Below are 15,201 nucleotides of genomic sequence, written 5' to 3'. Positions count from 1 at the left end.
GGTCTTAGCTTGATTATTAGCAATCTCTTCTGTAAAATGGGAATAATTTACTGAAGTAACAAATATTTACTGAACATTTACTATGTATCTATGTATCAAGCAATATCTGCAAGGATTATTTTAGGATTAGAGGTAATAAAACATAGCAGGGCTCATTATCTGTATGTGTGGTTATCCAAATTACAGGCAGATGACTAATAAGAAAGGGTCAAAGTCAGCAAACTAAAAATCAGTAGAATTCCTAACAGAAAACAGAGGTACATGCGACACAAGGCAATGTGAGGTTCATTTGCTTTCCAGGGACTAACAGGTAATTAGCACTCATCTAAATTTTTATATACTTTCTCTAGTTATCTCAACTAAAATTAGCCAAGAGTTTTCTACAAAATTTATAAGGTAAACTTGTTTGTTTGTTTGTTTGTTTGAGACAGGGTCTCGTTCTTTCGCCCAGGCTGGAATGCAATGGCACAATCTCAACTCACTGCAACCTCTGCCTCCAAGGCTCAAGCGATCCTCCCACCTCAGCCTCCTGAATTGCTGAGACTACAAGCATATACCACCATGTCTGGCTAATTTTTTAATTTTTTGTAGAGATAGGGTTGCTGCATGTTGCCCAAGCTGGTCTTGAACTCCTGGACTCACATTATCCATCTGCCTCAGCCTCCCAAAGTGCTAGGATTATGGGCATGACCCACCACATCCAGCCTCTAAGGTAAACTTTTGAGCTCTAATTCAATACTGATTTTGGGGAAGGATGTAGATATACTAAAGATGTGCCAAAGAGTTTTCCATTTAAAAGTTTTTAAAGATATACTTACAAGAAGATGACTTTTCTTTACACACTAATTCAATGGCTAGTCTCATCTATAACTCGACTATATATGTTTTGAAATGGACTAAAAAGACAGAATGGAATCAAGAATAAAAAAACAACCATGAGGTTTGGAGGGAAGATGACTACAATTAGAGCTTCAATTCTCCCCATTACCAGCTGTGTCACCAGAAAAAGCCTCAAAATTTTTGAATCTGTTTTCATGAGTAAAATAAGGATAACAACTCTTACTTTAGCATTATTGTAAGAATGATATAGCTGTCATAAAAATGCTTAGTAACCTAAAAGAACTAAACAAATTAAACTTACTAGCCATGATTGTGCCACTGAACCTCCTGGGCTCAAGCAATTCTCCTGCTTTAGCCTCCTGAGTAACAGGGACTACAGGCACACACAACAACAATCAGCTAATTTTTAAATTTTTTTGTAGAGATGAGGGGAGGGTCTCACCATGCTGTCCAGGCTGTTCTCAAACTCCTGGCCTCAAGTGATCCACCAGCCTTGGCCCCACAAAGTGCTAAAATTACAGGTGTGAGCCACTGTGCCCGGCCAACAAGGTATCATTTTGAATAGATTGAAAAATCACAAATCCTGAACTAAGTGACACAGAGGTCTCTACAGAGACACAATGATACATAATAAGGGGAGAGAAAACTGATGATTAGAAAATTTTAAATGCCCAAGGTAGAAATGAAAGTATGTCACACAAATGTATGAAGAAATTTACCACAGTTATGTGTAGAGTTGGTCAAGACTATCACTTATTATGAACAAAAATCTATTTTTAACCTTATATTTTAATCTTTGAATCAGAGAATGACAAAGAATTAAATAGCGACTTCCACTGGCTTTTGTCCAGTAACAGAAAACACAATGTAGAGAGCAATATCAAAAGACTAATAAATTCTTCTTACCATGAGTAGATCCCACTGACCATGTCATAGTTCTGACATGAAGCGTTGCCGCTGCTGGGCCCAGCTGCTTTAGAGATAAGGAGCACCACCAAGCCCCTTAGCTGTAGGCTATTCTGGCTGTCATGTACAAGCCCCCTGCCAAAACGTAAAGAAGGAAGAGGATTAATATACCCTCACAGGATAATCATAACTTAGAAAACTGCTACAATGATGCCCACACTTCTAAAACTGGACAATGAGACTTACTGAAAAGAAATAGAGCCAGGGGTAAAATTAATGTGAGGATGCCACGAGTTCAGGAAACAGTAAGAGAAATCTATGGCTGGGTTGTTGTTTTTGAGACAGGGTTTTGTTCTGTCACCCAGGCTGAGTGCAGTGGCACAATCTCATCCCATTGCAGCCTTGACCTCCTGGGCCTAAGCGTTCCTCTCACTTCAGTCTCCCTAGCAACTGGAATTATAGGCATGCACCACCATGCTCAGCTAATTAAAAAAAAAATTGTAGAGACAGAGTCTTGCTATGTTGCCCAGGCTGGTCTTGAACTCCTAGACACAAGCAATCTTTCTGCCTTAGCCTCCCAAAGTGCTGGGATTATAGGCATAAGCCACCATGCCCAGCCCATGGCTAGTTTTAAAAGTAACAATTTCGCTGGATGCAGTGGCTCACACCTGTAATTCCAGCGCTTTGGGAGGCCAAGGCGGTCAGATGAGCCTAGGAGCTCGAGACCAGCCCGGACAAGATGGCGAAACCCCATTTATACAAAAAAATAGAAAAAGCAGCCAGGCATTGTGGCACGTGCCTATAGTCTTGGCTACTCAGGAAGCTGATGTGGGAGAATCGTTTGAGCCCAGAGTTGGGGGGGATACCAAGGCTGCTTTGCCCCTAAAGCCTCCAAACAGATATTTTTAAAAGGGCCCCTTTTTACCCTGCATTCGTTTCAAAATAAGACAAATCATTAGGTTCTCTGCAAAGTAACATCTATAGCTTTCTCTGCTTATATTTTGTCCTTAACCAAGTAGGCAATCTTCAGCAAGTTAGAACGGTTTTAACTGATTTTAAAAAAGAAATTCTAATTTCCTAGGAAAAGGAAGTTAAAGTAATACAGTTACATCACAACAGAAACAAATAATCATTAGAAATGTCCCAAACTCTTTACTGTCATATAACAATCTGTTTAAATCCTATGAACCTGAATTTCAAGGAGGTTGGGAGGCATCCTATTAGGGAACACAAAAATGTAAAATAAGAGCTTTTTAAAAAATTTTTTGGCTTTGAATTACAACTAGATTCTTATTTATGCATTACCTATAGTCAATCTTTATTCTTCCTTTCTTTTATAATAATATTAAAGAGAAGGTCTGAATTGGCTTTCAATTCTAGAAAAGAAAAAGAGGAAGAGGTGTTGGTCACAGGGTAGTGCGGGGGGTGGGGACTGGGTCTGGTCAGGGATGAAGGATATAATACACCAAGAACTCTAAGAGACGTGTGTGTGTGTGTGTGTGTGTGTGTGTGTCTCGGGCCTGGTCAGGATGAAAATGATACACCAAAGAGGCGTGTGTGTGCGTGTGTGTGTGTGTGTGTGTCTGGGGCCTGGTCAGGATGAAAATATGATACACCAAAAACTCTAAGAGGCAAACCTTGAGAAAAGACTGACCAAATCACACTGATACAACAGCTCTGACAACAGTTTTAACAACATCTTCAAACTTCTCAGAGATAGGACTTTTCACATACGATACCCACACACCCCCCAATAATAATAATAGCAGCAGCAAACACTTATATTGTGCTTTGTATATTGCTTTCTATATATCGGAAACTGTTCTACACGTTTTACTATATATTAACTAAATTAATTCACAACTCTTAAGAGGAAGGGACTACAGTTATCCTGATTTTACAGATGGGGAATGAGGCACACAGAGAGATCAAATAACTTGTGTAAGGTACCATACCTGGTAGGTAGCAGAACCATGACAGAGCCAGGATTTGATCCCAGGCCAATAGGCTCTAGAGTCTACATATACTTTTGAACATTATGCTATGTAGTGATGCTCCATCTGCTTCCTTTGTACAAGACGATTTGTTACATCAAATTAGAACAGTTGGCTTTAGAACCAGACAAGCCTAGGTCTGAAAAAGTCTTCTGTTATACACTAGCTGTGTGTGTGACTCTAAGGCTAGGACCTCTTCTATAAAATGAGGGTAACAATGTCTACTTTTCATAGTCATTGTATGGAAGACACAACATAGGTCAAGTACATAACACTGTGGAAGCACATGGTCAGTGATCAAGTAATCAGCAAATTACATTTTCTTTCCTTGTTACTTTTTTGTGATCTATTTTTTTCTCAACTCCTATATTTTCTTTCTTCTACTCTGTTTCTCTTTGTAACTCTGAAAAAGTCTTCCCAACTCTACTGGCATATATAATCTCGTATGTTATTTACTTTTCTACCTCCCCAAGTAACAAAAGTTAAATAATTCTTCCCCCTCCCTAATCATTATTATCATTATCTCAGTGATAATATTGAAACACCCCTTTTAGAATGCATTACTAAAAAGGTCAGGAAAAGAAGCTGTAATGAACTAGGTGACAAAAATTAAAAAATACCTTCTGGCCATTAATTTTCACATAAGTCAGTGGTTAACAATCTGGAGGATAGACTAACAGCTTGAGTAAATTAAATAACTATTTCCAAAACACCATTTCTTTACATTTACTTCATTAACACTCTTAAAAAAACAGTACTGATATAAGCAGATAATGCCTACAGCTCAAAAATTAGCTCACTACCAAAAGAATATGAAATTTTGCTCCTAAGGGAAAAAAAAACAAACCCATATTTTAAACTTACAGAAATAATGTTTCATGTAGCCCAGGTCATATTTTATCTGAAACACTCTAATTTTTTCTCAGTGCTTCTCTTAAGGAACCCTGACAAGCTGTAGCATAAACCAGAAAATGGTGAAATCACATACTGGCACATCTATGAATGCTAGCTTAGAAAATGGTACAGTTGATGTTCTCAGACTTATTCAGTCAAATGCGCACTACATGCCAGGCTTGGTGCTAAGCAGACAGTGGAGAATATGCTGAGGAGTACTGGTAAAATGTGGTCTCCCTTCTTGTAGATAATTAGTCTGGATTTAAAAATCACAATAAAGGCCAGGCGCAGTGGCTCACACCTGTCATCTCAGTACTCTGGGAGGCTTAGGTGGGCGGATCACAAGGTCAGGAGTTCAAGACCAGCCTGGCCACATGGCGAAACTCCGTCTCTACTAAAAATACAAAAATTAGACAGGTGTGGTGGAGGTTTCCTGTAATCCCAGCTTCTTAGGAGGCTGAGGCAGGAGAATCACTTGAACAAGGGAGGCAGATGTTGCAGTGAGCCGAGATTGTGCCATTGCAACTCCAGCCTGGGTGACAGAGCAACACTCTGTCTCAAAAAAAAAAAAATAAAAATAAAAATAAATTAATTAATTAATTTAAAAAATCACAATAAAATGAGGCATGAACTGTTTTAGGGGATGAATAAGGGCTGTGGGAGCACACAAAAGAAGGAACTAACACAATTCAGGGATGTCAAAGAGACTTCCATGAGATCTAAAGGATGAGGAGGAAGTAGCCTAGGAATCTGGGGCAGGGGCGGAAAACTGTTCTGAAGACAGAAACAATATGTGTGGAAGTCGGAAGGAAAGAGAGCAGGACACAGTTTCTAGAACCAATACGGCAGGAACACAGTACGTAAAGGAAGGAAATAAAGCTGGAGGGGCACAGGAGAGTTGTCTGTTCCTTTAAAAGGGCTCCCTGTGGAGAGGAGCTAGATCTAGTAAGTATTAATTTTTTTTTTCTTTTAGAGACAGGGTCCTGCTATGTTGACCAGGCTACTTTCGAACTTTTGGCCTCAAGTGATCTTCTGGCCTGGCCTCCCAAAATGCTGGGATTACAGGGTACTGAGCTGGGCCATAAGTATTAAGAGGCTGATGCTAATGGGCAGAAACTACAGCAAGCCAATTTTGGCTCAACATAAAGAAATAAAAAAAAGCAACCTCTGATAATGCTGAGCTGCTTGCTACTACAGATGTTTAAGAAGCTGTATGGACTCCAATGTAACACATTAGAGAGAAGCCTGGAATATGTGACATCTGAGGTTGTTTTCTTACTCTGTGATTCTATATGGTCTCACTTTACTACATTTAATTATCTAATACTCCACAATATGTGCAAAAATTGAAATAGCCTTGTCTGGTCATTAAAGTGTCATACATGAAAGCGATATTTAGTATTTTATAATCTTTATCATTAGAGCTCTATAGAATTGGGTTTTTGAAGCTAGTGATCAAAAACATCATTTGTTTATTCAATTAATAAGACTGGATACCTTCTATATATCAATAGATGCAATGGTGAGCAGAACCAAACACGGAGCTTGAAGAGCTTACGATCTAATGAAAGAGACTGGTAATAACAAAAGAATCATGAGGAACCGTAAATCTACACTAGTAATAGATGCTACAAGGGAAAAAGAGGAAGCGTGCCAGGAGAGCTTAGAATAGGAGAAGTTACTTTGTCAGGAAAGTCAGTCTTCCTTGAGGAAGTGATGACTGAGTTGATATCCAAAGGAAGAAAAGAGGGGTGTGGGGAGAAAATAGGTAAGGGGAGTATATTCACAGTACAAAGAGGGGCATATGCAAGGCTGGGAGCATTGTATGAAATGAAACTGGTGGAAGACAGGAACTACACCACCCAGATGAACAGGTCGTAAGAGGTTTGCTCTTTATCCAAAGAGCAATGCAAAGGCACTGCAGTGTTTTATTAAACAGCCAGTGACACAATCAGATATTTCAGAAAATAAAACCAAACCCTTTATCATCAGTGTAGAAAATGGCTGGGGTAGACAAGAGAGGAGGAAGCCAAGGGAGTATGAGGAATCCAATTAGGAGGCTTTCGTTTTAATAGTCAATTTAAAAAAAGAGGGTAACTTGAGGGACAAACTTGAGATAATATTCAGCTCAAGTTTGAATAAAATAGTATTTCAATTCAACTTAAATAGATGTCCAATACTACACAGTCCTGGAAAATTAGCTAATATAGGCACATCACTAATTTTAAATAATATTAGTCTAAAAATGTAAGTTGAATTTTAGGCGGGGGAGATGTTGGCCTCCTTTAAAATTCTTCTCTAGACCTATGATGAATGAAGAGTAAACCCTAATATTCTAAAAGCTAAGCAATTTCATGGAAATAAGGATTGAGTAGGTAAAACTTTGGGTAAGTTAGCTGTCTTATCATATTGTACTTTAGATGGCTGACTCAGTTCTCATTACATCATAACCTTCCACAGCTACTTACAAATTTATCTTCCTTCACCCAATCCTGTAAGTATCTCAGATCTTCAAACCACCACTAGGGTTCTTTTCTATTTAACCTCTTAAATTCCATGTCAACACATATGAAGGGTATACAAAGAAATAAGAGCTGCAAGATAAGAGTATACTAGTAGATTCAAAATATGGTTAAATTGAATAATACAAGGAACAGATAACAAAGACAGAAAAGTTACAAGCAGCTATCAATACACAGCTACTTGCTAGGAGTGTCCCTCACAGTAGAGGCAGAATTCAGATTGAGCCTGAAAGATGGTCAAATTTCCGAGTCGGGAGCAGAAGCAGGAGAGGGGATGGGAATGAAATTGTGGGAATAGAAAGAAGGGTATTAGGAGCAAGAAACAGATAAGCAGTGACAAGAAGGTAGAAGAACACAGAACCGCTTCAGGAGCTATGGGGCTATCCATTTGGGCAATGTGTGAAGGTAAAACAAGTCCAGGAAAACAGACAACCTAAAGAGTGAAGGGCCTTGAAAGTCAGGTCTAGAGTCTGGACTTAGTCCTCCGGGAAATCTGGAGGCATGAGTGGTTTGTCTGCAAGGGAGAAATGTAATTAGAGCTAAAGACTAAAACTGTTACTCTGGGCAATCCTGTTACTCTGGGAGGCGTTGTGTTGCATACAGTGGAAAGGAGAAGGAAGATTAGTTAGGAGGAGCCTCTTCCAGTAGACCAGGTGGGAGATAATGAGGGTCTAAATTAGGGTAGTGGCAATAGGGATGGGGAAGAAAAGCTGAATGACAGCAGTAGCATGGAGGTGGAAAAGGCTAGTGTGGGCAACTGATGGGATGACAGAGACATCGGGGAGAGATCAGAAAGCAAAGGAGAGGTAAGGGATGAATGGAAGATTCCAACCTGTTTGCTGGAGGTGATAATGCTACCATTAGTAGGGATTGGAAAGAGGGAGGACAACTAATGAGGAATTAATGAGTTCAGTTTTGGACATGTTAACTTCGAATGCAAGAAGGACTTCCAGATGGAGATGCCCAGCAGGCATCTGGAAATGCTGTGCCTATAGAGTTAGGAAGCATCTTCACAGAAGTGATGGCTGAAGCAGTAGGAATTGACAGATAAGCTTTTAGGGGGAAGAGAAGGGAATCTTGGAGAATTCCTACGCTTGAAGGAAAGAGATAACCAACATGAAGAAATACATTCTATCTACAAACAAGTAAAAGGCCTCCACAGACGTGAATAACGAAGTATGCACACAGATGCACAATGGAGGCAGAGAACTACAATGGTGCAATGTTCAGAAACCAGGGCTAGTAGTTGTAAGCTTCTTCCATGGGCTTTTATGTACTGACTATAAACCTCTAGTTTGGCACTTAACACACTGAGTAATAAAAATGGTAACAATATAAACAAGAACTGTAACATACTATAATGCCATGCATCTGCTGTTTTACATGCATATGCTCTAAATCTCACAAAAACCATGCAAGGTAACTATCAATATCCCTTTACAAATGAGAAAAATTAGCATGGAGGCTCAAAAAAGTTCAATAATTACTACTCACTACAGTCAATTAGTAATGGAGGTGCCAAGATTTAAACATAATTTGGCTCACTTATGGTTTGAGGCCTTAATTATTTGTTCTCAGGACTCCCGGGTAAGGTTGTGAAACCCCTGAAGGCAAAGCAGGCCTCTTTGAATGCCCTGTGCCCAGCAGAGCAAATGACACAGAATAGTTATAAGATAAAATAAAATAAAATAGATAAGCGAATGAACAGCTTCAAGGAGTAGGGCAGCCAACTCTCCATCTTACATCTCTCCCCAAACTTTTATTCTCAACTTTCCTCATTTCTCCTTCTGTTATCCATTGCCACATCCAACCATTCAGCTCTGACTGGTTCCTCTTCCTCTTGAGTTCCTTTTCCTAAATCATAGTAAGTTCTTTAAAAGTGACAGGCGCACACAAGAAAAGCCCCAACACATCCTAAAAACCATGCTGAGATTTGTTAAAGCTGTATTTAAAAATTACTGTATATAAAAAGTATGCCACATCAAAGGGGTCTATTTAAGTTTTAGAGAAAACTTAACATATTAAATATATAGTTAATATAAATATTTATGTATTTTGTTTCTTCATTTAGGAGAACTGACTAAATTGACGGCTGCATCAGTGCTTGTGAAAGAAAACTACCCTCACTCCGAATGGAAGATAAGGGCACTTCCAGACAGAGTTGAGGTGGAAAGACAGAATTGGGGCATAAAAGAAAAATTTTGGTATTTATGAGTAAGAGTTCAAATTCTAATTTCTATCAGCAATCTAAATTATACTATTTTGATAAATTTATAATTAAATATTAAGGAAACAACTTCACCACCACCAAGGGACCATCATCCTTCAGTAAGCTCAAAATACCCCAAAGTAAAACTGAGTGGGAAAAAATCACCTTGAAGGCAAGGAATTCCTTTCAATGTTAAAATCTAGAGACAGTGTGCTGTACGATTTTATTATTTTTTTAAATTTCTTTTTTTTTTTTTTTTCTGAGATGGAGTCTCTGTCACCCAGGCTGGAGTACAGTGGCGTGATCTCTGCTCACTGCAACCTTCACCTCCTAGGTTCAAGCAATTCTCCTGCCTCGGCCTCCCAAGTAGCTGGGGTTACAGGTGTGCACCACCACACCTAGCTAATTTTTTTGTATTTTTAGTAGAGATGGGATTTCACCATGTTGGCCAGCCTGGTCTTGAACACCTGACCTCAGGCAATCCACCCACCTCAGCTCCGCAAAGTGCTGGGATTACAGGCGTGAGCCACCGCACCTGTCTAATTTATTTTCTTTTTTAATGGAGATGGGAATGTCGCCCAGCCTGGTCTCAAGCGTCTGGGCTCAAGTGATCCTCCTGCTTTGGCCTTCCAAAGTGCTGGGATTACAGGTGTGAGCCACTGTACCAGGCCTTACTATTTTATTACCCCACTTTCCATAAATCCAGTTCCATTATGTATAACCAGAAAATGTAAGCACAAAAGATGGATGTCAAATTCTAACATATATGAAATGGGTTGATTGATAATATTCCTATTAATGCTATTGACTGTAACTCCTAAAATTTTTAAATTTAGATACAGAAAACTGAAACAAAAGAATTGACTATAATGTGCACAGTTTCTGCCAAAGAACTACAGGAATACTCTAATCTTTTCTATTCCTTTTTAAAATGATGACTGCAACCTGCTAAATTGATTTGTGACCCACTAATAAGGTGCAACTGCAGGTTTTTTAAAATAGTGTTTTGTGTTTTAACAATAATAGCATTTTAACAGTGTTTGTTAAAACTGAATAGTGTTCAGTTTTAAAAGAACTGAAAACGTAATACAAAATTAAACAGAAACAAAATCATTACTTTTTAAAAGCAGAAAATCTGTCCATAAAGTAGCACAAATTTAGCATTGCAACAAAACATTAACATTTATTAAATGACATGAGAAAAATATTAAAAATGTTAAATAAAAGAATGGAAAACTGTATACATCAGATGATCTCAATTATGTTTCAAAATATGCATATATATATATATACATCTCAACAGGGCCAAAAACAAAAACTAGAAATAAGTATGGCAAAAGGTTAACATTTTAAACCTGGTGTCATTGTATAGGTGTTCAATACACAAAATATTCTTGTATTTTTTTGTGTGCTTGAAATAGTGTTTAAAAATGGAAAGAAAAACAGGATAAGAAGAAAATACTACCAAATATAGTAACAAGTGTTAACTAATGAATTTCTTGATTAAGGGTGATCTGTTTCTTAAGTTGCACATAAGCGCACAGATCTCTTTTTAAGTCTGGGGAAAAAAAAACTCTTTATTTTAAAAACAACAGAATTCTAAGAAGACAAATTACTTACTATATTGCAGTTGTGTTTCTAATTTGAAGAAAAAAACATTAAGCGACATTTAATGAATCCTAGAGACCTATGTTATAGGGACCCTTTTGGGTCCTAATACTTCACTTTTAATTTCTCTGAGATTTAGACACAGGGCCAAAGTTTTAATGGTATCAATGAAATTATGTTAAAAACATAAATATAATTAGCAATTCAATGACAGCAATATTACTCAGTTATAAAATAAAAAAATTAACATTCATGAAAATTGTTTTTTTAAAGCACTGTAATTTTAGAGAGACTAAAAATAGTCTGCATGTCAGATTTTTATATAAAATTAGCAAAAGAACTGGAGGTTAATTTTCATTGACAAAATGACCCAAAATGTATTATTACTGCCATTTCTATTCCAAGACTAAACTGTCCTAGACTTGAAACAACTTTAGGGCCTGAGGTGACCAGCCTTTAGAATCCAGTAGCTGTGGCAGCCATTGACATGGCTCGAGGGCCACACACGCATCCCACCTGCATTAAATCCTCGAGGGACAGCAGGGCGAAGGAACTGTCTCACCAAAGCCCTCCCGAAGCTGCAATTAGGTTTGATGGGCATGTGGCAGAAGACAAGTGCCTGGAAGAAAAGGAAGGGAGAGAGAAGAGAAAGTAGAATGGGGGTAGGGTACAGGGATTGTTGAGCAGGGAGGAAATCAAGCCAGCTTTCCAGAAATGGTTACTGACCACCAGTTATATACTGAAATATAACTGAAATTAAAAAGATGCATAAAATGTCATGATCAATCGTGTTTGCAGCAAGATGTGGCTAGTCACCCTGGAATTATACCAATGGAAAAACAACAACAAAGATTTCTCCGCTGAAATGATTAAATATTTAAAAATACTAATGGAATAAAATAGGCCCATTTAAAAAGTAATATCTGGTCACACTGAAAACTCTCAAAATGATCTCATACAATAATTTTTACATCTAGGCCCCTTCGGTTCACATTTAAAAAATCAATTTAGTGTTGAAGCAAGGGGGTAGAAAAATTGAGTGTAGCAATACAGGCATCATTACACTACACAGCACACGAAATTCACACCACCACTCAAGCAGTGACGCTGGCTAAGAGCTAATGTGCTGTGAATTACACCTCCCACTACCACAGTCCATCTATGTAGAGAATAAACAGAACGTGAATGAGTATTCCCTTAGTACTCAGTCCTTTCCTCAACTTCTTCCAATTTCAGTAGAATCTGCCATTCAAATGCAAGAGAATTGCTCACTTTAATAGTCTATAATTTTTTTATGGTTTTACTCATCTATAGTATGTAGGCATGTTTTTATCAAAAAATGTTTCAATGTAAGTAGTGATTATTTAGTGTATGAAGTGTCAGTCCTATTAGCTAATAATGGAGTCAAATCAGTTGTGCGAAAATTAGAATATTTGTACTTGAACAAGTTGAAAGAGATAAAAAGGTAGATGATCATTCAACTGATAATTATTTAACATATTATGAAGAGGCTAAAGCCAAATGTAAAAAATAACAACAGCAGATGGACGAAGCCAGTAAAAATCAGGAAGTTAGGAGAAAATGATGAAATACTATACAGAGTAACAGATTCAAGGGCAAATTAGGGGTGAGGAGGAGAGTAAAGTGAAATACATCATTGATTTTTAGCAGGAAAAATATGTTTCAAAGTGAATGGAAAAACATTCCAAATGTAAAACCGTATTAATGCAACATGATGGTTCAGAAGTTCAAAATTTTTAGGAAAATCTTGTTTATTTTTCCAGAATCAAAACTGAATTCAAGGTAGAGGAGACCAAGACATGAGGAAATCAGAAGTAACAGGGATGGCGCAACACACATTTCATATGTTCATCTTTCACAGAAAAATTTCCATCAGAGAAAAGATTCCATACTGGCTGGCTAAGTTAAAACCTATTAGCTCTCATAAGCACAAATATGCCACCCAATTAACATTAAGGCCTTACAGATATTTACAATGGCCACCAACAGAGCTAGTAAAGAGGATTACTATAAAAGTCGCAGCTCTCAAATTATGTATGTCCATAGAGAAATATAATTTGATTTTTAAAAGTTACATTTACATGGCACTTAATGAATAGAATGGCACCTAGTGAATGAAGAGATATGCACTTGGAATAAATTACATACAGGTTATTCTAGCCAATTAAGCCTCAGAGAACAATAACATTTGCCTATCCTAGCAGGAAGAAATCTCTCATTTACCAAATTGCCAGGAAGCTGCAGGGGCAAACTCTCATTTACCATGGTATCCTCAAGCTTTCTCATGTGCCATCTCATCTAACCTGACAACCATCCTGTGAGGTGGGGCTTGGCCCCATTTTGTTGATCAGGATACTGAGGCTTATAAGAATAATTTCTTTTTTTCCATATCTGTTATCATTTGATAAACTACATATTTAGAGTATATCATTTATTTTGGTTACTCCTCCTTGACTAGAATATAATAATCATGTTATAGCATATTTACTTGTCTACAGTTGTATCTCTGGTGCTTGGAATAGTGGGTGGCACACAGGACATTTAATAAATACTTATTTAATAATTAGTAACACAACCTGCCTAAAATTAACATATATCCAATAAGTGAGAGACCTGGGGTCCAATTCAGGTGTCTATCTTTAAAGCCCATGTTTCCCCAAATTGGAAAGATAATGATCACAGCAGCATTAAAATATGAAAAGTAAAAAAGAACAATAAATAGAATTAGAGTTTTAAAAATGCCTTATAGGTAAAAAGTGTGAAACATTAAAAAAAATATTTTTCTCCTGAACATTTCCTTGAATTTCCTCTTGCTTATAGGTCTAGTGTATTGACAGAGCTGGACCAGCAGAGGGGTGCAGGCTCCTCCTTACAGGCATGTTCAACAAGGCTCCCAGGCAGCACAGAACAGAGGGTTGGCAGCTCATGAACACAGGACCATGGGAAGCCCTGAGTAGCTCCCATTCCCACAGAGGCTGGGAAAAGTCTGTGGCACAGTGAAAATGCTGTCCAGGTTAAAACAAAAACAAAACTTCACAGACTGCAGGAGTAGCCAAGGTCTACCCTACAGCCAAGGAGTCTTACATGGAAATAAAGACCTGCATAGGCCCAGCCTGTGGCATATGGCCCTGTGCCATTCTGGTGCTCTATGACAGCTGATCCTCTAAAATAGTCAACTTTCCTATAATTCCCTAAAACTATATCTTTTTTTTTTTTTTTTTTTTGGTTTGAGACAGAGTCTCGCTCGGTTGCCCAGGCTGGAGTACAGTGGTGTAGTCTAGGCTCACTGCAACCTCTGCCTTTTGGGTTCAAGTGATTCTCCAACCTCAGCCTCCCAACTGGCTGGGATTACAGGTGCCTGCCACCATGCCTGGCTAATTTTTTCTATTTTTAGTAAAGTCAGCGTTTTACCATGTTGGTCAGGCTGGTCTCAAACTCTTGACCTTGTGATCCACCCATCTCGGCCTCCCAAAGTGCTGGGATTATAGGTGTGAACCACTGCACCTGGCTTCCTAAAATTATATCTTTTAGGGAAGGACGAGCTTACATTTTTCTTCATTCTTTTCTGAACACCATGGGTCCTCTCCTTGATGTTGGGCAGAACATGATTTCTCCTAAGAAATAGGTGACTTAAGGGCTAATCAAAAGAAATAATTTATATACATTATATGTTTTTATTTCCAGGAACATATTAAAATAAGAAATCTGTATTTGAAACCTAATAACCTACTATCTTGATAGCTATATGTTGTCCTAATTAATATTAAAACAATTTTGAAAAGGTAAAAAGTAAAGGACAACACTATAGCTATAAAGTACTAGGAAACACTGAAAATTCTGTGGTCATCACTGGACTTCATCTCATTAGGATCCTACCCTCCCCCACCCCGCCCCATAGTTTTCCTTCCTGAAAAATTGCAGGGTATGAGCTGAAAATGATAGCCTTTATTTCACTAAAAAAGTAATAAGAGATAAGTCATTGATTCCCTCTCAGCCCCCAAATAAGACAAGGAATTTCTCAACATATATCTGCCTATCCTTTCAACTGACTTCAAAGGTAAGGTGATTTGCCACCCAGCAAAGTAGAGAGTACGTTAATGTTTTTATAGCATATACTACAGGCTATGCACTTTCACACGCACACATCAACTCTGAAGTAGGTACTGTGGTCATCTCTATCTCACATGTAAGGCTTAGAGACAGGTTA

The 15,201-nt window shown here is 38.0% G+C and overlaps 1 protein-coding gene across 2 annotated transcripts in view; it reads right to left on the bottom strand.

Annotated features, from left to right (window-relative positions):
- The window catches only part of PDSS2 (decaprenyl diphosphate synthase subunit 2), a 277,971-nt gene that overhangs the window by 173,171 nt on the left and 89,599 nt on the right, over positions 1-15,201 (bottom strand). For both annotated transcript variants that reach the window (XM_039467791.2, XM_074397652.1), the window contains exon 2: positions 1,747-1,881. In XM_039467791.2, the coding sequence (XP_039323725.1) occupies positions 1,747-1,881 (135 nt within the window). The remainder of the gene's footprint in view (positions 1-1,746; positions 1,882-15,201) is intronic.

Source organism: Saimiri boliviensis, chromosome 4, assembly GCF_048565385.1.
Source record: "Saimiri boliviensis isolate mSaiBol1 chromosome 4, mSaiBol1.pri, whole genome shotgun sequence".
NCBI classification, from domain to species: Eukaryota; Metazoa; Chordata; class Mammalia; order Primates; family Cebidae; genus Saimiri; species Saimiri boliviensis.
The sequence above is the reverse complement of the archived record's forward strand: the minus strand, read 5'-3'. Positions and strand labels throughout refer to the sequence as shown.